Source organism: Botrytis deweyae (assembly GCF_014898535.1).
Source record: "Botrytis deweyae strain B1 chromosome Unknown BDEW_013, whole genome shotgun sequence".
Lineage (NCBI taxonomy): Eukaryota > Fungi > Ascomycota > Leotiomycetes > Helotiales > Sclerotiniaceae > Botrytis > Botrytis deweyae.
Window position 1 is genome coordinate 335,396 of NW_024066220.1, and position 22,980 is coordinate 358,375.

At 40.1% G+C, this 22,980-nt stretch overlaps 4 protein-coding genes across 4 annotated transcripts; 1 reads left to right on the top strand and 3 right to left on the bottom strand.

Annotated features, from left to right (window-relative positions):
• Window positions 1-2,831: 2,831 nt before the first annotated feature.
• EAE98_006247 (uncharacterized protein) lies at window positions 2,832-4,682 on the bottom strand (the record flags this gene model as incomplete). The annotated part of the gene is made up of 8 exons (XM_038953870.1): window positions 2,832-3,029; window positions 3,102-3,256; window positions 3,311-3,868; window positions 3,921-4,266; window positions 4,318-4,345; window positions 4,406-4,465; window positions 4,520-4,544; window positions 4,637-4,682. The coding sequence occupies 8 exons, from the start codon at window positions 4,680-4,682 to the stop codon at window positions 2,832-2,834; spliced, it is 1,416 nt and encodes a 471-aa protein (XP_038809660.1).
• Window positions 4,683-5,017: 335 nt separating this feature from the next.
• EAE98_006248 (uncharacterized protein) lies at window positions 5,018-6,454 on the bottom strand. The gene is made up of 2 exons (XM_038953871.1): window positions 5,661-6,454; window positions 5,018-5,570 (listed from the first exon to the last, which is right to left on the bottom strand). Exons 1-2 carry the CDS (start codon window positions 6,201-6,203, stop codon window positions 5,355-5,357), a joined length of 759 nt encoding a protein of 252 aa, XP_038809661.1. The 5' UTR covers window positions 6,204-6,454; the 3' UTR covers window positions 5,018-5,354.
• Window positions 6,455-7,689: 1,235 nt separating this feature from the next.
• Window positions 7,690-7,977, bottom strand: EAE98_006249 (uncharacterized protein; the record flags this gene model as incomplete). The annotated part of the gene is made up of 1 exon (XM_038953872.1): window positions 7,690-7,977. The coding sequence occupies one exon, from the start codon at window positions 7,975-7,977 to the stop codon at window positions 7,690-7,692; it is 288 nt and encodes a 95-aa protein (XP_038809662.1).
• A 5,026-nt stretch (window positions 7,978-13,003) lies between these two features.
• On the top strand, window positions 13,004-18,255 carry EAE98_006250 (uncharacterized protein). Its single transcript, XM_038953873.1, has 2 exons — window positions 13,004-14,807; window positions 14,867-18,255. The coding sequence occupies exons 1-2, from the start codon at window positions 14,060-14,062 to the stop codon at window positions 17,317-17,319; spliced, it is 3,201 nt and encodes a 1,066-aa protein (XP_038809663.1). The 5' UTR covers window positions 13,004-14,059; the 3' UTR covers window positions 17,320-18,255.
• The last annotated feature ends 4,725 nt before the right edge of the window (window positions 18,256-22,980 follow it).

Here is a 22,980-nt window from a genome sequence, read left to right on the forward strand (position 1 = left end):
TCTGCAGCTCTCCTCTCGGCCTACCCTCATTACTATTTAACTTAGTCGAGCAGAAATACCCCACGTCATACGAAGACTCTCCATCAAGACCTAGCCATAATGATGTGCAGGGTACCAAGATTGGAACTGGACATCGCATGTTGAGCTGGAGCAGATTGAGCCAGCGAGAAGCGTCTATCGTTACCCAGTGGAGACGGCGAACGTGAAGGATTACGCTTAATTCTGACTCGCTAACTGTGGGCTGCTTTCTCACAACGCCTTACTTTTATCATTATAATGTCTTCTAAATTCATTGGCTGAATGACAACAATACTTGAAGGTAGATCTAAACAACTAAAACTCATAACGATGACATCCATGCGTGTTTCTATACCACGACCCCGCTCTATTAGCTATCTCCATATGTGTTAGCGGCTGCAATAACAAAGGACGATACGAGAGGCAGGGATATAATCAAAGGACTATACTCACTTTCCTTCCATTTGTACGAACATACCAGTTCTTACCGAGGACGGTGATGATTGTCATAGTATTAACGGCTCAATGTCGCTGTGAGTAGGTAGCGTGTAGCTTTTGCTTCCTCTCAAGATTATTCACACACAAGAATAATTGGATCGAAGCGGAATCCTCTTTCTAACTTGTTGTTTTATTTGCGATAGACGATAGGCAACCTGGAGCGACTACATGTCAGCGACTCAGCTTCAACATCCATCTCCGTTTCCAGTTTTGGTTGAGGCAAAGCACCGAACGCGTTTCAACTGATTTTCGCGACATCTCGATCACATCAATATTCTTTAGTAACCCTCTAAAGAAATTCCTCGCCACTAGCCTCCGTCTCCATGTATTAAGAGATTTTGGTAATCCTTATAAAACTGTCTTTGTCTCTGAGTTGTTGATCGGGGGCTCTAATTGGGAAGGAAGGATAATTTGATTAGGATATGATGGGCGACAATCAACTGGAAGAGGAAGATGGAGTACACACACAGAGACCAGGATAAAAAAAATTCTTCCTCGATTTAAACCGGTCTTTTTTGGCCATGGTAACTTGAGGTCGAGATCTGTGGTAGTCGTATGAGAAAGGGCTATAAAGTTGCTGGGGAGAGCAATTGTTTGTTGAGTTGAACTTTTGGAGGAGATCTTTGGGTTTGTCAGGTCATGTTATTCAAGTTATAGGAATTAGTTAATGGATTGATAGATGAAATATATCTTGGCTTAAAAGACACTATGGAATTCCAAAGAATTATCGATGTGCTTTCTCTTTTGTTGAGCGTAAATTCGGATGTCCACACACATCTATCAATGTACATTCATTCATCCAAAATTTCCATTCTTCTCGGCTCGTCTCATTTTATGCTCACCACTAACGAAACCAAAAAACCGATAAACCATCTACCCACTCCCCTATTATTCTGGTACAAATCTACCTTCATCGAAGCCACCCATTGCAATCTACCTCTAACCTCTCCCTGTCCAGGTTTACTATCTCGACCATCGACTAACTCCAAGTAGCCTTCCTCGCGGCCATTGCCACTGCTTTATATGCTTTCATTTTTCTTCTCTTTTCTTTTCATTTTTTTACTCAGGACAATCAAGTATCTGAACCTAGTATTGGTGTTTACTAAGAGAATAGATAGATGAATGAAGACAACAATAGAATAATACACTTACCAAGAAAAAGTCCTCTTTCTCACACAAACATCCCTATCCAACCCAAATTAAGCAAACTCACCAACCCCACCCGCAATCCAACATCGATTCATTACCTACCTAGCTGCCAGCCATCCATCAGCCCCCTAATCACTTCTTAGCGAACAGCTAGCTAGCTAGCCAGCTATTCCGCCACTCGCTAGCCCAAGTCAGTCCGTCGAGTTACTAGGTATGTCACACATGTCTCTCAGATCGATTTTCTCTACACATCGAGACATCCAAATACACGCACGCATACACATACACATACACACACATACGCATCCCCAATAATCCAACTCTCCACACCTCACCCCCTCACCATCAATACAGAATGCAAACCACGTCTCAGCCGACAGAAATCCCATAACCAGTAACCCCTCAGACCAACTAACCACACTCTCCCAACGCAACCGCATTCCAATGAACAACAAAAAAAACCATTCCCCATTCCGACCATAAAAGTCCTCGAAACCACCTTTTCTTTCCCCGTGTGTTTATATAAGTGTCTATGCACAACACCTAAATCCAAGCATACACACCACACACGAATTCATCGCCTTGGATGTGGGCAATCCAGCACCCCCCTTCACCACCAATGACCCATCTGTCTATCCCCCTCAACCCCTCCCGGAACTATAAAGAATAAGAACCATATCATTAGACTCGCAGCTTAAAGTACACCATGCATCCCTCTCTATATATTCATTTCCCTCATCCAACAAGACTTATTTCCCCTCTCTTTCTCGAAAGCCAAGCCCAAGTACGATAAACACAGAGGCAAAGGCAAAGGCAAAGGGGATAATCAAGATCAAGACGTAGAAAATACACGTCCACACACAAATCAGAATATTAAAATCTCTCTCATCGTTCGCTCCCAGCCGAAGGGAATAAGTATATTATAAAAAGATTGGCTGTGCATAAACAAACGAATCAAACAATTATTAAAACTATAAACATAAATCAAAAACTGCACAGGCAAAAAAGTACCTTATACCATTCCTATACATAAGCTTTCTGTCCACTCAATAGCTCAAGGACCTCCTATCCATATTCATCCTCACTATGTACGTATAACCTTAACTATCTACTCCTAATTTCTCTGGATGTTCTCCGCTCATGCATGCATCATCATCAATCAAGATTTATTGCTCCCCTCCGACCAAATTAGTACCCTCTCTCAAACCCTCGACAACCAAATCATGTCCCTCAGCCCGGCGGTAGATGTCCTTAACATCGTCTGTAGTAGTTTCAAAATGGGATGTGGCGTCGTAAGATTTAGAGATAAAGATACGGTCTTTCTCGCCGCTCTCGAGTGGTTCATAAAGAGGAATTGGTGGACCCTGTTTAGGGATTTGTGTTAGTATCGAGGAATTTTGGTCACGCCGAGTGGTGGAACAAGAAGAATTACTTACCATGAACTTCTCCTCAATCTTTCCAAGACGCTCAAGACCTGGCGCAAGTTCCAAATGATGGTTTGAATCGGTCTCAGCAATGGTGGAAACAATGGCGATGTAGTAACCCTTTGGACAAACACTATGGGCGCTGGAAACGACAGCAATGTAGATATCTATAAATATGTCAGTCACAATATCCTAATGCTTCGTGCCTTTGAAAAACATACCGTTCTTGCGTCCTACTTGAGATTGAGGAATGATAAGTTGAGCAGAATCAGCATTATCTGTTCCAGCAAGTGGGTGGTTCAAGATGCAAATAGCCTTCAAGAGTTGACCGACAACGCGAACCTTGTCAGGGAAGTATGATGGGTCTGCGATGATCTTCTTTGTCTTAGTCTCGAAATGCATGGTGGAATCATTTCCTTGAGCATCCTTCTCGTGCATAGAAGCCTTGATACCGCAGATCTTATCTCCATCATATTTGAACTCATCGATGCTTGCATTAAGCATATAGGTACCACCGTAAATAGCAGACAAACGAGCGAAACCTTGAGGGAGTTCACCGAGACCGTATGCTGGGTAAATGTATGGGGACTTTCCGTAACGGGCGACTGAGTGTCCATACAAACGAATGCGATCGATGGTTGCTGGAGCTGTGCCCTTCTCGTTGATATAGTCATCGGTTTGGTATAAAGCCATAGCATGGCCAAGGAAGTCTCGAGTACCAGTCTCGAGTCCGAATTTGTCGTAAACATCCTTCATGGTGCAGGTGCTCATGTTAAGTCCTTGTTTTTATCAGTAAATTACTGAAAATAGGAGATATTTCAACCATCTTACCCTTGTGAGTAGCAGGATCCGCAGCATCGAATGTGCCAATCCACTCAAGGAAACTCTTCATTCTTCTTTTCTCAAAGATGCCCATTAAAGATGATCTCAAAGCCTCACCAGCATCAGATGGAACCTTTGCAACCATTGCCTTTTGACCAGTACCTTGTTGCACGTAACTTCCAGCCACAGATCTAAACTCAAGATATCTCGTAACATCAGTTGAAACGAGGATGTTTGTGAGTTCACCCGAAGACATCAAAAGCTTTGGTACCAAATCGATATTCCAGTCATTGGCACGTCCGTACTTCTTCCATGGCTCCTCCCCCTTATTATAGTTTCCATACTTCTTGAAGAGCTATCGTGATTGTCAGAACAGAGCTTCGCAGTCCCAAAAAATCGTACTCACAGCTTCGATATTGACGGAAGCAGCTTCACTATTGAGAAATTAGCCATTGTTGACTTATCTACCCATTCTGCGAGCTTGAAACACATACCCTCCATAGTGATCATTTCGATCAATATGCAAGACCTTTTGACCCTTAACACTCAAAACTCTATCCCCAAAACGTCAGTATACAATCTCATCAACTTTTCCCAAATCGACATACCCAGAAAGAACACATTCCGTCAAACCTAGAGTTCAGTATTAGCCATATATCCCCAACAAAAAGCATACATGCTCCTATCCATGCCCCTCCAGCCAATGCGGGGTTGGACAAGCTTACCAGTGCCCAAAACGACAACATCATATTCGGGGGCGATTTCATCCATCTTGAATTAGAATCTTGATATTTATTAGGTAGTAGGGTTGGTTTGCGAAAAGAAGTAGAAGAAGAAGAATATAGAAAGCTTTCTTGGTGAGGAAAAATCGCAAATGTGGTTTATGCTGAAATTGCAAGGGCAGTTATGGAAATGGTCGGTGAGACGTACAACGTCGTTCTGCTTCACCAATTCTCTTGATTGGCCTCGCTAAAGGGGGAAACTGGAGTACCGCTTTGTTGTTGCTGCTGGTAGATTTTGTCTTGGTGTAATTATGCTCAGGGGCGAATTTGTGGAGTTCCTGGTAAATTGTCACGATTGATTTTGGGTCTTGACAAATTGATATATGTATTTGGTACATGGAATCTGTTAATATGAATTTCTAACGGTATTCACTTGTGTTGAAACTTTTACTTGATCTCCTATAAAGTACCAAGTAGCGAATGGTTCTGCTCATACTGTACCAATCTTTCCAATTGTTCAAGACAAAGATAATCCTTTTTTTCAGATTCACATAAATGCATAATGCGGCCATAGCTGTACTGCCCCATATGCGTTTCTACTTATACAGATGATGGCTGTAGGAAACCAAATCATTCATGCCAATTGGAGACACCTTTCTTCCCCCCAAACTCATTATTTTTGATCTAGGGGTATGATCCTCTATCATACATCCTCCGTGATTTAAGCCGTAACCTGAGCAGGTTTTGGCTCTGCGTCTCCTTCGGCTTCAGCTAACACATCCTCCTCAATATCTTCCTCAAAATCTCTGGGGGTGTATAATGGTCCTTCGCCCGAAAAGTCAATTTCTGGATCATCCTTCGCGATAACCTCCGCTTCTTGCCACGAATAATATCTTTCAGTCAAAACTTGTTTGATAGCTCTCTGTGTTCTCCGAACCTGTGATCCCCGAAATTAGCTTTTGTTCTCATTCCTTAAATTTGCGCGGCACATATGCCAAATAGGACATAAACCGAGATAACCACTCACAGTCATATCCCTCTTCTCCGCATCCTCATCACCGTAACCCGCCTCCAATCTCTGTCTCTCGTAACTTTCCGTAGCAATGCGATTCCTCTCCTTGCAGCAAATCCACCAAAGTGAATGTAAATCTTCCCAACTTTTCCCCCTCAACTCCTCTGCGCTCCATGGTCTACCATGGCTTCCCTCCTCAGCTGGCGTGCTAAGTGCCTTATCCTTATGTCTGAAAAATTCATATAATCCGTGATTCTCATCAACCTTCACTTTTAATCGTTTCGATTCATCTAGGACTGGTTGAGGTAGTTTTGCATTGGATACGGAGAGGGGTTGACGGGGCCCCGTTCGCCTTTGTGTAGATACTCCGCGCAGACGGTTCATATCCCGGGGATATAAGTATGTGCTGCTGGTAGAGAAGGAGGTGGATTGAGTACATGATGATGTTGTGGAGGAGCTTTGTAGGCAGGGAAGGAGGAACGCTGGCGGGGTATTTGATGCCTTTCGTAGTTGTAGCAGGCTGCGAGCTACAGGTCGAATAACTGTAGAGGTCGACATCTTATGTTGAAGTTGTCAATGGCGATGCAATCACCGGCTCCAGATTACTTCCTCATCAATCAAGAATCTCGAAAACTCGATAAATTATTTCGGTTACCGTATAAATTTCAGGTGGGGTAAAAAATCAGACCTAAAGCGCAAGTCAACATATATCCAGAATTTATTGCAACCACATGACTTGAGTAACCACCTGTCACACAAAGATCCTTTTAACGGTCTTTCGGGTGTCGCACAAGAAGTTTTGTTGCATATCGGATTTGCGCCCGATGCTTCAATTGAAATGCCCAACCCAAAGTCTCAACATACCATACCGAACCGAGAAATAAGCTGAGGTTATTCTAGGCCCCATCGGCTTTCCCTTTATTCTCCTTTTGTCTAACAATGCATATCATGGCTTCTGATAATCTATGATTGGATTAATATGACATGTGCGACACCACCAATGCTGATCAAAACGGCACAAATGCACTATGCCGATGCCGAATGTATAGTTGCATGTTAGACGCGACACTTGTTTCTCCGGGATAGTCATTTATTTCTCAAGTATGAAGCTGCTTGGGATACCTATCAGCCTGAAGCCCTGCTAGTGCGGTGGTACGATGGCGATATTCCTGCTGCGACTCGCACAAACAAAGGCATAGATCCGCCCAGAACATCCATATCCTATTGCATGCATGAAATTGAAGTCACAGGAGCTGGATCTAGATTCGTTTGTATATAGCTGTTTTGGTGCTATGTTCTACAGTCGTGTCTAGTGTTTGGTATTGGTTTCCAGCGAGCTGGGGATGATCGTTTCTGTAAGACGTCTTGTACTCTGTCATTCATCATGGTAGCATTGCTTTTGATTGTCTATTGTTCTGATGTTCAAAGGTTAGATCGTGGTCGGTGATAATCCATGGAGGATCAGTTTATTGAAGCTAGTCCCAGGGGGGCAGAAAGGACGGGTCATCAAAAAGATACGCTCTATTCAATATCTAATATCCAATAAATAGTCGGTATTTCAATTCGAAAGTTGAACGAGAGCATCGATAAGGTATGAACCTGTTATTCGCTCTATGTTATCTGTGTTTGAATGCAAACTGATATCATTGTCAAGTATTGGACTGCAAACATTTTCAATATATGATTCTTTTCGAGTTATTTGGGGTACTGCTTTTTCATTCATATAGCGGCTATTCAATGACGTTTGATGTTTAAAAGTTATCACATTTATTGTCAACTGGTAGTCTAAAGAGGGTATGATAGAATTGAAGCTAGCATGTAAAGAATGCCAGGATAGTTGTATTATCTCCACATCTGAATGTACGTCTCCGCCTAAGCCTTATGCTCTCCACCGTTCCGAAGCTCCTCTAATGCACACTCAATCTTATCTGGAAGAGTACCCTAAGCAACGCCATGCATGCCAAACAGTAATCAAGAGGGTGACATTCTCGCATGCAATGACCCGGGTATCACAACAATTTGAAAGCCAAAGATCGATCGAAAATTACAAGAGGTAGACCATTCCTGCAGCGGCTGCAGCGAATGCACCTCCTGAGACAAAGTTGGCGGAACCAGCAGCCTTGCTAGTTGCTGAAGCAGCCGCGTCTCCAGTACCAGAAGCCGAAGGAGAACGAGTCGTGGAGCCGCTAAGAGTGCCGTTGGTTGCAGTTCCGTTGGTGAAGGTGCCGCTGGCGAGTGGGGCGATAGCGCTGGTTGCAGATGAGGAATCAGAAGACGCAGTAGTGGCTGCTGCAATAGATGCGAAAGCAACGAGGAAGATGGAAGGCTGCATTTTGAACGTGGAGTGAATTGGTGATGAGAAAGATGGTTGATATTACTCTCGAAGGTGTTCGAGATTAAAAAGCTTGAGCTTGTAGAATTGTATGAATTAAAACGAAGGTGGTTTGTTTGTTTGTCAGTGAATGTGTTTGCAAAAGAAAGCAGAGAATCGAATGGTTCAAATACCAAGCTTATTTTATTTGTGGCAATAGGAAATTACACAGCCTTGTAAGGGGCACCACTTCTTGTCTCGGTAAGATTTATATATAGAACGATCAACAATCCAGAATTCTGGAGGCAGGGTGAATCATGTGACCTAAATTACGAGATATTCAACATGAATCCAAGTAAGACAAGGTGAAGCGAAGATCTTCTTGGATGTCAATTAATGTTTGAAACTTCTTCAATCCGCCTCATCTTACATACGAAGACAGCAGAAATAATTGCAAGAGAATACACCTATTCAACCTATCGGTGAAAATGAACTATTGTTCAATCTAGATTCTAGACCCGAAGTTCAGACTTTATGATCATAGCGGTCATGGCAGACCTATAGTAAAATGTAAAAAGAAATTAAGAGGAGCGAAGCAATGGAACATGTGAGAGAATCAATCGAATCCTTGAAATTACTTCACTTGAAGTTGAAGAGTCTGATCGAAAGCACACTCTCATTTAAAATGTGCTATATTCAGATCGTATCATCCTGCTCAGAGAACAAATATTACCTCGAGTGTACGTTGCAGACAAATTTGGAAATATATTTGTGGCACGGAGTCGCGAGGCGAGGCCGTGGAATATCGAGTATTGATATACACAACTTTTGTCGCACAGTACCGCCTCAACAATGCTTATTCGGACAATACAGTAGCATCCCACTTTTGATGCATTGAAACACGGGCTTTTCCATGCATGACTCGCAAGAAGTTAGGAACGTGGCATTCTTGTTATAACAGCAAGACATCGAAGGAAAAAATCACACTGTCACAGTAGCGGAAACGGCGCGCCTGAAGAATAAAAAAATGGGCATGGAAGCGCAGAGAAATGGATCTGACCTCTTTCCTCCCCTGCCTGACAGGTTGACTTGGGAGAGGATCAAGCATAAATCCTTGTAGATCTCGTTTTGGAATGCAACCTGCCAGCCTCTTCCGTTAAATAATGAGTTGTCTGGCAATCTAGTAATCCAATTGTGTATTGGTGAGACTTTTTAGTTCGATCCTTTTGACACGAAGCTCATAATGCAATTTGTTTAGATCCGACCCTGGACTTTCTCTCAGATCAGAATCACCAGATTAACGAATCATAAGCAAAGATGATTAAAACGCTGTGAATGCTGCTGGTGTTATGTACAGGGAAAATACTCCTGTTACACCGCATAATGGATGCTTCGTACGCGGGTCTTCCAGTGCATCAACCCTTTCGAACCTTCTACCAAGCAAGCTTTCAATAGGCGGGATGATGTATCTACTCAACGTATGTACTTCATGTAATCCTTTACAATCACCTGATGTTGTACATTGAGGATTTGATACATAAAATATCTTCAAGTCAGCATGTGGAGGCGAGCAGTGTAAAATTTCCTCGGCGCCATTACCATCGTGTAGTTTGTCAATGGTTCGAAAAGAGCACTTGGGGGAAATGTTGTTGGATAGCAAGGGGTTAAGATTCCCAACCCTCACAACATCGAAGCTAGAGCAGCCAGCCAGCCAGCTAGATATTCGATCGCTGGCAGCCACGCACTCGTACGGAGGAAAACTGTTTTTGGAGATTCGAGACTTCCTTTCCGCTCTCAAAGTCTCAATAAAAGAGCAGCTTATCGCCTGAACCTCGGTAAAGAAAAGTCAAAGTGCGGTATTGCATTGAGAATTTGGGCGGTACACTTCCAATACTGCGATGTAATTGCACAGGTCACGAGTCGTGAGTCGTGAGTCGTGTTAGAGATTTACATAGTCGCTATGAGATAAGATCGAGAATATACTTTAGCCTTTAGGTGTTAGTATGACTGCTTTCATTGGTGCAAGGTCCGAAGGTTATCGATACGAAGTTGTTCAATGACTTGGCTTTCTTAGAGGTATCAGTTTGACGTTTGATCTTTCTGAATAAAATATTATGCGTTCATAGTGTAGAAACCTTGTGAGCTGCAGACTGCAGTAGCACTGAGATATGTCGATAATATCATTGGCATGAGAAGAATTACCAACTGTCTGAAAATTGGAATTGATCCATCATGCCATGATGCCAAATACCAATGGTGATTCGTGAACGGGACGAATTCTGCATGGGTTAAGGACGGATGGACGACCCAGATGAAGCAAAGAACCGAAGTAGAAGCTAGGTTTAACTTTTATCCAAGCCCGTAAGCAGCTTAGGACCTATCCTGATTCCTGAGTTCTCGCACAGAGTAGTGAGCATGGCCGCCTTGAATGATTGAGCACATCGATAATGCAGTGGTAGCGCCACACAGAAATGGACAACTTTTCGCTGGAAATCACATCACAAGCCTCTCTCCATTGAGCACATAGCCGCTATTGTGCTTGGTCGCGGGATGGTTGTTATTTTTATCAATGGCTCAGAGCAATCCGAATAATTCGCGATGATGACGACGACGAAGACGATATTGGTAAGTAATCACATAGATCCCAATTTCGGAATGCTAGGTGACTAGACTAGATAGTCAACGTCTTGAGAGTTTGGATAGGTGTGATACCAAGAGAAGTTTAACAGAAGATTGACCAGTGATAATCCGAATCGATAAGAGATCCCGAGCTTTTTCACAAATGAATAAAAATAAAAAAGATTACATAGTCCCCTCCCTACCTGGTACCATACCTCGCATACCTAGCACATATTATTACTCCGTACCGCCACACCGTTTGTGTGTTTCTTCTAGATGACGCAGCAGTGCACGCAGTACAACATGCTTGAAATCCATGTCATAACATTCGGCAAGTGTGCCGGGACTTTTATGAAAAAGCAGCATGCAGAAACACTCTGTCGGCTGCTTGAGAACCCTGTTCATTAGGTGCACAGCAAAACAACAAAATCTTCTGAAAAAAAAAAAAAACAACTTTATCAACGTTTGAGGTGGAAAAGAAAGGATCGTCAACTTCCCTTTTCCAATTTGTTGTGATTGTGAGGAACCCATGGCCAACTTCTTATTTTCAGTGACCACGGTAACTCGGGATTTCGGAATTTGTGCTCCTATTGGAGAGATCTTCTGGATATAAACTTTGCCCAAAAAAGAAACTTGAGCATTAAAGGAGTACTTTGTAACTTGTAGGGTGTCTGTATCCGGGAAAAGACCTGTCACCAGCCGGACGTGCGGCTTTGGCTGAGTTTCATTGCCTCACGATCATACTTGGCCGCATAGCATTCGTGGACGAGTGTGCGAAGGCAGCGTGGCTGTTCTGAAAGTGATGAAATGCATCAGGGCCTGAGCTGGCGGTAGCGTGTGAATCGATTGACAAAGTAGGACTTAGTAGGACAATGTTTTGAATGTGTTGTACACAGTACATGATACTGCATTTGGCTTGCTAGGTATTAAGTTGTTTGAGGTAGATGATATCACGGAGTAAACCGTTGCTTGTGTTATCAGATGGTGCGTTGGTGACATGTTATTGAAGAGTGGTAGGTAGCATTGCGAGGTTGACGATGCGAAGAAACTTCGGGATTCACAAATGGATGGTTGGATGCGTCGAGGGATGCGTGACGAAGAGGTTTGGGAAGGTTCAATCTTTATTAGTGGAAGCGGTTTCGAAGCAGCATCGAGCTTCTCGCATCAATGCTGTCGAATCAATCCTGTTTACGAAGTATTGCCTACATAGCTCACATACAAGCGGAAAGTATAACTGCCACCCATAGAAAAGAAAGATGATTAATCCAAAAGCATCACGAAAGGATGGCGAGCTGTGAGCAGAAGCCAACCTTGCTCGCATGCCGGCCGGTAGATGTAACTTGTAAGCCTCGTAAGTTTGTCGATTCGAGATGAATTAGGAATCAGGAGATAATGCCATTTTCATCTATTCCATCGCCTACGCAGGAAGTTCGGCAAAACTCTAAATGCACGGTAGAAGAATTACTCTTGTTCTTTCGGAATTCGAGAATCGAAAGGGTAAACCCAATTGAGTGACCAGGGTACATTTTATTGTCTGGCAAGTTGCAACTGCTAAACACCTAGCTGGGAGGCTGGGTATGGTTAGAAACTTGTGACCGTGGACTTTTTCTAACATGACATAACCCCCTTTACAGGAGAGTTTGGTAAGCGTTCGGTCGTCTACTCATTGCTCAACCAAGTCATGGTACATACGGTAGATGGTTTTGCACAGTGACAGACAGCATTTGGCCCGGGACCGAAAACATAGCGACTCAAGATTGATTCCGTCGCTGTCAACGAGATTCGGATGTCGATTTTGGGAAAGTAACTTTGAGAGGGAACCGTTTGTAGACTGCAGTACATACATACTCCGTACATACTTGCTACGTATTGAGATTTGACATGAGCGTACGATAAAAAGTATCTCGAGCTAGCAAGAATAGGCCATAGTCAGCGGCAATTATTTACGTTCTACGCTGGATCAAGTAGTAAAACACGAACGCTTTACATAACAGAAGCGTATCATGTGGGAAATATCGTGATAGATCGAGCAGCAGCATCTAGATACTAACAAGAGGTACACACAACTTACAAGATACCGCATTTCCACGAGAAAGCATACGGCACCTAGGTAGCGATAGATGGACACGAGAGTCGATGCTACGATCGTAGAGTGACATTAGAACCACCTTCTGCCCACGCAAGCCGTACTGAATCTTTTGCTGTAGAAAGTACTGCTACTCGACGACTAGGGACATGAACATGACAAGAGTTTTGGAAGCCGACATCCAAACTCTAACCCGTCCGCAGTACCTCTGCCTGTCGCTACCTTGTCTCCTTGTCCTGTCTACTCGATCGTGCTTGCCATGTCAATGCTTTGTTAAGCTAATGCATTTTCTCGCTCTCAACCATCATCCATCCCATCATCCCATCCTGATTCCTCACCGTTATAAATCCAAACTATTCTATTTCAATCCATGAACGCGAAGGAATATTCATTTGGCAATCCCTCTCATTCATTCTATCACCGAAAGAGGAACATATCTTCCGTAAAGCGGCATTATCTTATTGATTCAGGGAAGAAAATCCTTACTCATTCACCGCACTAAATACCGAACACTACCTAGTACTATTCAATTTTTCCCTTTTCCTTTTTTTTCCCTCAAGAAGAGACAGAGCGAGAGAAAATTTCTTGTGACGCCCTCTCCACTCAAACAGACTGTCCGTCGTTTTTTCTTCTCCATCTTACTACCTTTCTTACCATCCATCCTCCAACCCACCAAACCTACTCAGTGTCCACTCTTATAACTTTTCCCATCCGGTTTGAAGATTGATCGAGGAAAGGTAAAAAGGCAACAAGCATACCTTCCTTCCCGCATCCCACCCCCTCAATCTCCAGTTTAATAGACGCCGTGCTACAGAGAGACAGCTTTCAAACTTCTTTGGCGGATTCTTATTTTTTTTGCTGGTTCCTAAAAAGCGTTGAAGGGACCCTGTTGATCGACCGCATCCTCATACTCGCAAAAAAAAAATAGTTCCCCACCACCGCGTTTATTTGCGCCCATCTTTGGACGGATAAAGTCTTCTTTGGATCCACTTATTGCTTCGAACACGAACAATTCAGAGTAAACATCTTGAGCCTCAAAGCAAGACTTCGTCGCGCTTCGTTCAAGCTACCCATTCTCCATAACGGCCTCGATATCATATTGGTTACGGCGCGCATCATTCTTGACGCAGGGACCATTCAAACTTTCTACGGCTCAATCCCATTGACAAGACGCTGCAACACGTAAATCCGTTGACGGAAAAAAAAAAAGAAAACTCGAAAACTTCACCTGTAAATATTTCGACGCGACAAAACCAATTGGGTCGCAGTTTATCAAAGTTCAATCTCAAGAACTAGATATCAAGATTCAGTCACATCGACGGTATAGCGAAAGGTTTTTATGATTGAGTAATCGATCTTTCAGTCAAGAAAGCCCGAAATAAAAAGTCCATACTCGTAATGGACAACGCCCAATATCATTCAAACGCGATGAGCAACGGAAACTCGCCATATTCGCCGCTTCCTGGTATTTCACCGCACCAGCTTCAACACAATTCGAACTTGCCTCCTCACACTTTGCCGCCTCTTCAACCGCAGCAACACGCTGCCATGCAACAACAACAACAACAGCAGCAGCAGCAGCAGCAGCAACAACAACAACAATCATGGAGCGCGCCTCATACTCCCCGCACCCCAGGCACTCCAAACACTCCAGGATCTGCTAGTTTAGGATATCAACAGGTCGGGGCACAATCAAGGCCTGCTCAAATGATGTATGGAAATTCTTATCAGCAGCAACCCCCGCAGCATCAATACCGTCCTTCGCCCTCGATGATGCCCCAATCGTCTGGTGCTTTATCACACAATCAGCCAATTGCTCCTGCTCCTGCAAATAGTCGAGGCCCCCCTCTAAGACCAATGCCGGCGAGTAATGTCCCTCAACATCTGTCGATGCATTCGGCTTACTCTCAGCCCAATATGCTACAGCAAGTGCTTGCAGAAGAACCTCCTACCCATGTAGTGGGTTCGCAGGGTCGAAGAGGAATATTACCTAGTGCTCCGGGTCGCCCGCAGGTCACTGCTACTGGTCCTGGATCCACAAAAAATGCCATGATCCCCGCAAAGGATGCTGATGGAAAATTCCCTTGTCCTCATTGTACCAAGACGTACCTTCACGCCAAGCATCTTAAGCGTCATTTATTGAGACGTGAGTATCCCCCCAACATTATATCCGTCAATTCTTGAATGAGTCTTAACACCCCCTAGATACTGGAGATCGTCCGTACATGTGCGTACTTTGTCGTGATACCTTTTCTCGCAGTGATATTTTGAAACGTCATTTCCAAAAATGTTCAATTCGCCGTGGAAACCCTACAGGAGCAAGTCACTTGTCTCATGCACAAGCACATCTGAAGAAGTCACACCCGGGGCCAAAGGCACATCAGACAATGGGCCCAGAATCTGATATTATGGGTATGAATGGCATGAATGGCATGCCAAACAATGGTATGCCAAATGATGGCTCAATGCACCCATTTGGTGTCGTTCCTGATGGAAGTATTGCCGATGCTAGCTCTAACCTAACAGATGATCAAGCTTCGAAAGCTTCGAACGACCTTCAGCGACTAGGCAACCCCGATAACAGAGACCGAAGAATTGGTGGACCTGCTGCAGGCGGTTCAAGTCGATCGAGTTTTGATCAAGGTTACGGAGGAGGGATGCCGAGTACTATGTCTTCCGCTATGAACCCTGCCATGGCATTCAGTATGCCAAATGGACAGAATGGTCATTCTTACAGTCAGAGCTACGATTTTGCTTCTCAAGGCAACACTGCTAACTTGCATGCGCAGTCGATGGAGGGAATGTCAACTGTTTCTAACGGGCGACCTCCGATGCCTGTCTATGCAGGAGCGAACGCCAGCCAACATTCGATACTCGAATGGCCTCACATGCAATCGAACGGTCAAAACAACTTCATGACTCCTTACAACAACTCGAACCTCGCGAACCAACAAATGCAAATAAAACAAGAACCATACAACTCGAACCTCGCGAACTCACAAATACAAATAAAACAAGAATCTTCTAACCATGGTTTCCTCACTGGTGTCTATCCTGGTGCTTCCGATATTCCTGGCTCTGATTTCTCCAATTGGAATATTCCAGCTCCAAATGATCCGCTCCAGCAAATTTCAAGCCAATTGCTAAATTTTTGCCTCAACACAAATCCACAATTCAATGCTCGTAGCCAAGAAATTCGAAAATTCCTCTCGGCCGACAATATTAAACACTTTCTTGAACAGTTTAGCAATTTCCAGGGTCATTTCCCTATTATCCACATGTCAACATTCCGTATCACCGATTCTTATGAAGGTCTTCTACTAGGTATGATCTGCATTGGTGCAGTTTACTCTGATCGTATGAGCCCAGCCCAAGTCCGCGAGATGATGGAGATTGTAAAGATGGTTATAGAGTCCAATTCTCAAGTCTACTCAGTAATTTCTCGCGCGCCAAATGCTGAATATGCCAATGAACCAATCGGATCATCCAAATCTGAGATTGAACAAATTGCAGCAATTTTCTTGATGCAAGTGCTCTTCACATGGCATGGTACACCACTGCAGCGCGAGAAAGCCCGACGTGACTTCCCTATGGTCGTTTCCTTGGCCAGAAGGGCGGGTCTTACCCAACCAATGACTACAAACTCTTTCAGCGTCTTGCACCAAGGTCATGTAAACGTCGATGCTTTTGTTGCCGCAAACTTTGATTGGAACGCGTGGGTTGAGCAGGAAAAAAGATCGAGGCTACTTTACATGATCTTCCTGTTGGATTCTGCTTTGGTATTATTCTTCAATATTGCTCCTTCATTCGATGCGCTGGAGATCCGCCTTCCTCTTCCCGCTGATGACGCTGCATGGGAAGCTCGCACTTCTGCAGAGTGCGCCGATGCTCTCGGGCTCAATGGTGCTGCGGTCTCGGCCCAAAAGAACCCTGAAGGTAGCCGTCGACGCAAGCAACCAGAAATGCACACCGTGCTTAGAACCCTGATGCATCACACATATGAAATGCAGCCAGGAACCACGAACTTATTCTCTAAATTCGTTCTGATTCATGCCCTTCACGTACAATTGTGGACTGCTCAAAAACAGATGTCGCAAGAATCTGGACAAATCACTGCATCTTTGAACAGTGGAGCAAACACACCATTAAGTCAAAACGACTGGGTAGTTAGGAGCGGGGATCAAGGCGGTAGTGGAGCACCAAGTGCAAACAACAGTGGGCGAGCAACTCCTGTTGACGGCCAATCTCCACATTCTCATCAACTTTTGAAAACTGTTACAACCGCCTTTGAAAAGTGGAAGAAAGCTTGGGACGAGGACATTAGTGTCCAATATCCACCAGGATCCTCTTACTCTCGCCGTTTCGGATTCTGTCGCGATGGTGCACATTTTTACTGGCTTCAGAAGTGTATGCTTTCTCAAAAACCTGATTGGCAGATGCCTTCGGATCAAAGATTCACTCATGTGATTCAACTCTTGAAGTTTTCCAAGCGATGGGCCTCCACTGACACAGCAAAACGAGGAGAGGAACCTGGATCAGTCAGTGACATTGACAAGGACTTTGGGGTAGCGAACTTGACACTTGACATGGCTCAATTGTTCAGGCCAGTAAACGCAAAGATCGATTCTCCGGTGCAGGGTGTACATACCAACATTTAAGAGCGAAATGACACGAATAATACGTTTGGGTGGGGCAACTTATAGACGGTTTTTATTGCATTGCATGGGCGTTGTTACATTTTCCTTTATTTTACTCCGCTCCATCCAACAGCGTCGAGATTTACAGAGTACATTCGATTTCAAGAAAAGTTTGCGTGGTTTTATATATTAGCATTGCATTTGGCGGCGAAGGGATGAGTTGTGATTAGAGGCCCAGCAATTTATTTCATTCGCATTTGTTGTCCCTGTTCAGCAGGACAACATCAGATTTCGGGAATGGGGAAATGAAAGAAAATGTTATAGACGGATACCAGCTTCTTTAAGCGCTGCATTAGATGGCCTTGCTTTTTTTTCTCAATTGGTAACTTGTTTATAGAGACGTTGTTATGATGGGTTGTTGGAGGGGAAGATGAGATGTCCTTTGACCGGGATGAAAAGCATATGAGACGATTTGGGTGGAAGAAAAAAGGATTTGCCTTCGCTCACGCAACAGACAAGGACAAAAAAAATACAATATCACCACACCGAAAACCTACACTTTGGTACTGCAATCTAATGCAGCTTTAGCTTTTTGCTTGCTGGATGAGATAGTTGGCGGGACAGAAAAGGGGCGCGATTGATAGATATGGCTGCATGTATTTTTACATGCAAGACTTCTCTATTTCTTCACAGCTCAGCTTTTTAGGGGGTTGCGCTCGCTTGCTCTTTTCAGGTGTTTGTTTATTCTTTGCTACTTTTACATTGCGTCACACAACTTGAGGGGAAAATTGGAGTGGAATGCATGGGTATATTGGGATGGGTTAAGATAAAACGATTGATTGGTACCTCTTGATGAAACTCTTTCGTTAGGAAGAGAAGAAATTCGGGAGGTATTATATTATATACTAGATAGAATCAAAAAAAGTTTTAAAATTTACAAATTCTTATTTACTGCTTTTACATCCTGATTTTGTTGTGTTTTGTGTGTGTGTGATTAGGGAAGTGATAAAGGATGGTCGCAAAGATATATGTACTTTATGGTGTATGGGACATGGAATGAGTATAGTAACCAAAAGTAAAATTGTAGGAAGGATTTGTGAAGAGAGATTTGAAGGATGAGAGATTTGACTTGGAATGGGATGGGGAATACTCTTTGGTAGATATAGGATATGATACATGGGTTGGAAAGTATGGAGTAGATGGAGAGGGTTTGGGTTTGGGTTTGTCTATGTGAAGGGGGCGAGGGAAGGGCACGGAGAGGAGAGGAGAGGAGAGGAGAGAAGAGGAGAGGAGAGGAGAGAAGAGGAAATGAAATAAGATGTGGGTGGAGAAAATCGTGAGATGGAATGGAGATGGGGTGTAGGATGAGATTTTGAATCTGAATGCGTGGCTTTTGGTTTGGGTGGGGAGGAGGAGGGGGGGGGTGTCCGGATTTGCGTGGGTAGGAGTAGGATTACTGTGTTTGCTATGTATAGGTACTAGCGCACATAATAGCTAGGGTGGATATGAGATTGTGAGATTGTGAGATTGTGGGGAGAGAGGAGAGAGGAGAGAGGAGATTATGATATCGCAGTTTCCTATATGACACATCTTCATATTGATTTTGATCTCCTCTCCTCTCCTCTCATCTCACACGTTGAGATTCTTGCTTGAAGTTTCATCTCGATGGGTATATAGGTAGGTACCTAGGGAGTTGTAGTCATAGGAATACTGTATGTTACTGTAGTGTGCTGTGTATGTAGTATATAATATCTTTATAATAATGATATTTGTATATTTGTGTATTTAATGGAAGATTCTGATTGTGAGATAGGTATGTTCAATACGTTTATTTAGGCGTGTTAATGTAGTAGTAGGTATTCACATTTCCGAGTGGAGTAAGTAAGATTTAGCGACTTAGCGAGGGAGAGGGGGAGGGAGGAAGGGAGGGAGGGAGGGAGTTGAATTGGGTTGGGTTGGGTATTATATCCAGGTAGGTAGGGATCTGAGATGATATATATGAAATCTAGATTAGAGAGAAACTTGTATAACTTATAGGTATATAAGATAGGAAGACCCCTAGGTATCTAGGTATGAGATATCTATCTAGGTATTCAAACCTCAGGAAAGATCCATACAGGATAGGATAGGATAGAAACGTGAATGCAAGAATCTATAGTCTGTATATCTAGTAGGTAGATGATGAATCCCTAGACTTTATCTATCTACCTGCCTACCTACCTATCTACCTACCTACCTGCCCACCTATCTATCTAAATATTCCAACAAAATTTGGAAATACAAAACACACCAAAAGTTCTCCTTTCTTTTCATTTTGCGCTTACTTCATAATTACATATATTTTCACTGCCTAGATATATATATTTATCTATCTATTCATCTATCTATTCATTTATCTATCCATCTATTTATCTATCCATTTATTTATTCATCTATTTATTTATTCATCTATTTATTCATTGTTTTATTTATCTATCTATCTATTAATTCATCAATCCATCCACACAAAACGACCTACATTCCAAATTAATAATAAATCTCACAATCATCTAATCTCAAGACCTGCGCGAGTAAAAGTTTTAGATAATTGTAGGAGTGTCCTACTACCTACATTCCTTCGGTAATAGGCTTTTTAAATTAAATAAACTTTTTAAATTAAATAATAAGGCTCAATTGATTAATTAGATTTTGAAAATAATAATTTTATTCTAATATTCTCGGATTTTGAAAATCAATCTTTTCAAAAAATATAAATAATCCTTACTTTAATTCTTTCTTTTATTCTCTTTTTATATTTTATTATAATAGATTGTAAATATAATATATTTATCTTTAATAAAAACTTTCTTTATTTATATTTACTCTAATAAACTTATAAAATGGGTACCCCAACTAATCTTAAAACTAGTTTTTCAATTAATTTTTCAATTAGCTTTTTAATAGCTTTATTGATATCATTATTATCTATTTTCCTTTATCCTTTTTTATTCCCAAAACTAACTTCGAATAAATTAGATTTATTTCCTTTTTGAATATTCCTTTATAAAAGGAAAAAAGGAAATTACAATCCAGATAAGATTGATATCATTGTGCGATATAAACTTGATTATTTATGAATTTCAATTATTGAAATTTGTAATATTTTTGGAATTCCTAAAGTTTATTAGGTAATACAATTTCGAATAAAAAAGGAGGAAACAGTTGAAACAAAGCCTTTTCATTTTTCAAATCAAAATCAATCTAAAATCCTTAATAATAACAATATTATAACTTTCAAAATTTTTATTCAAAATTAATATATTGAGGGGTTAGCAGTAAATAAAGAACTCATTAGTATAATTGTTGAGAATATATTCAATTTAAAGGGTATTAAATATTTTCTTTCAAAAAGCTTTATGGAGAAACTTTTTCAACATTCTATTCTAAGTACAATAAAATCAAGAAAAACAAAGGTTCTTGATATAAAAAGGAAATCCATTCAAGATCCTATAGTTATTTATAAATGGTTTGTAGATTTCGAGAAATATTATTTGAAAAAAGGATTTAATCAAAAACCTAAAAAAATATTCAATTTCAATAAATCAGATTTTAAAATGAGTATAATATATGGTAAAGTAATATTTATTTCAGATGAAGTTTCTAATATTTATTAAAATAATCTCGAAAATCAAAAACAAGTTATTCTTATTGAAAGAGTGAATTGTTACAGGGTATATATATAGTAGTAAGCTGTTAGGACTTCGATTCCTGATATTATGCCTTTTGAATAGATTGTATATATAGTATAGTAATAAAGCTTACAACTATTATTATGTTTCTGTTTATATAACAGAATATCAGGAATCTGATTTTGTGAATATTGTTCTGAGATCTCTTATTGATTATATTTTGATTAAAACTAAATTAACAATTAATTAGATAATAAATCTGTAAAGAATGAGGATGTATTTATTTAATGATTGAATATTCTGAATTCATTAGTACAGAAATTATTAATAATAAAAGTATTGAATAATAGATTTGTATATTTGATTATTATTATAAATTATATAGTTGACTATATATTATTAATAATAATCCATATTTAGTTTTTTCGAAATGAAAAGATTAAAGAGAAGGGCTCTATTACAAAGTATATATATAGTAATAAGCTATCAGGACTTCGATCCCTGATACTATGCTTTTTGAATAGATTGTGTGCGTAGTGTAGTAGTAAAGCTTACAACTATTATTGTGTTTCCGCTCATGTAACATGAATACTATAGGAGATATTATCTCATTTATAATTATTATTAAAAATCAATAGTATTTTTTTAAATAATTTAATACGAATTAGATAGAGTTAGAAATTATTAAGATTAGTAATACAGGATATATCAATTCTCAAATTGTTATTGATTAATTATATCATTTTATAAAGTATAGATCTTTCTTTGAATAAAGATTTAAAAAAAGAAATAATTCTTCTTATAGATTTTTATATATTTTACGAATCAGAAGATTTTTGTATTTTATATTATCAATATAATATTATCTCTTAATTATTCCTTTTGTATATAATATATATTCTATAATCTTTTAATATAAGTGTTTTTAGTTTATATAAATACTAGTATAGTAAAACAGTATAAAAAGTTATATTACAGGGTATATATATAATAATAAGCTATCAGGACTTCGATTCCTAATACTATGCCTTTTGAACAGATTGTGTGTATAGTATAATGATAAAGCTTATAACTATTATTGTGTTTTTGCTTATATAACAAAGTATTAGAGATCTTATTTTATAAATATCGTTTTGAGATCTCTTATTAATTATACTTTGATTAGAATTAGATTAATAATTAATTAGATAGTGGATCTATAAGGAATAAGGATATATCTACTTAATAATTAAATATTCTGAATTCATTAGTATAGGAATTACTAATAATAAGAGTATTAGATAATAGATTTGTATATTTAACTATTATTATAAATCATATAATTAACTATATATTATTAATAATAATTTATATTTAATCTTTTTGAAATAAAAAAACTAAAAAAAAGAGCTTTGTTACAAGATGTATATATAATAGTAAGCTATCAGGATTTCAATCCCTGATACTATACCTTTTGAACAAATTGTATATATAGTATAATGATAAAGCTTACAACTATTATTGTGTTTCCGCTTATGTAACAAGTTATGTGTTGTGGGGTAGTGATATATACTATTATAGACTTTTTATAGAATTTATTAGAGATTTATTAAAAAACCTTTAATAAATCAACAATTCAAAATAGATTCTAAAAATCTGAGTTATTTCTTTTCAATGAATTCTATATTATAAGGAAAATGAAGGTAAAATATATCTATTTTTTTACATTTTTTTTTTATATTTTAAAGCTAATCTCAAATTTTTAGATTTATAATATTCCTTTTATTCCAGATTATATTTATCAAGTTTTAGAATATTAATATAAATCTCTCAAATCAACTCCTATTAAATCAATAGTTTTACTCCTTAGAAATCTATTTCCTAAAATATTTGAAATAATTATAGATTCTATTAATTCTTTGAATTATTGAAAAGATTAAATAAATTCTTTTTTGAATAATTTATTATGTAAAATATATATAAATAATATAAATAATATTAAAAATACTTTAATATATAAAAATATTATATTTAT

Excerpts from the sequence above, each read along its gene's own strand:
- EAE98_006250 (XM_038953873.1), top strand. The coding sequence starts at position 14,060 with ATGGACAACGCCCAATATCATTCAAACGCGATGAGCAACGGAAACTCG. Across the intron at positions 14,808-14,866 it reads TAAGCGTCATTTATTGAGAC|ATACTGGAGATCGTCCGTAC; the intron begins GTGAGTATCCCC and ends AACACCCCCTAG.
- EAE98_006248 (XM_038953871.1), bottom strand. The coding sequence starts at position 6,203 with ATGTCGACCTCTACAGTTATTCGACCTGTAGCTCGCAGCCTGCTACAA. Across the intron at positions 5,571-5,660 it reads CGGAGAAGAGGGATATGACT|GTTCGGAGAACACAGAGAGC; the intron begins GTGAGTGGTTAT and ends CGGGGATCACAG.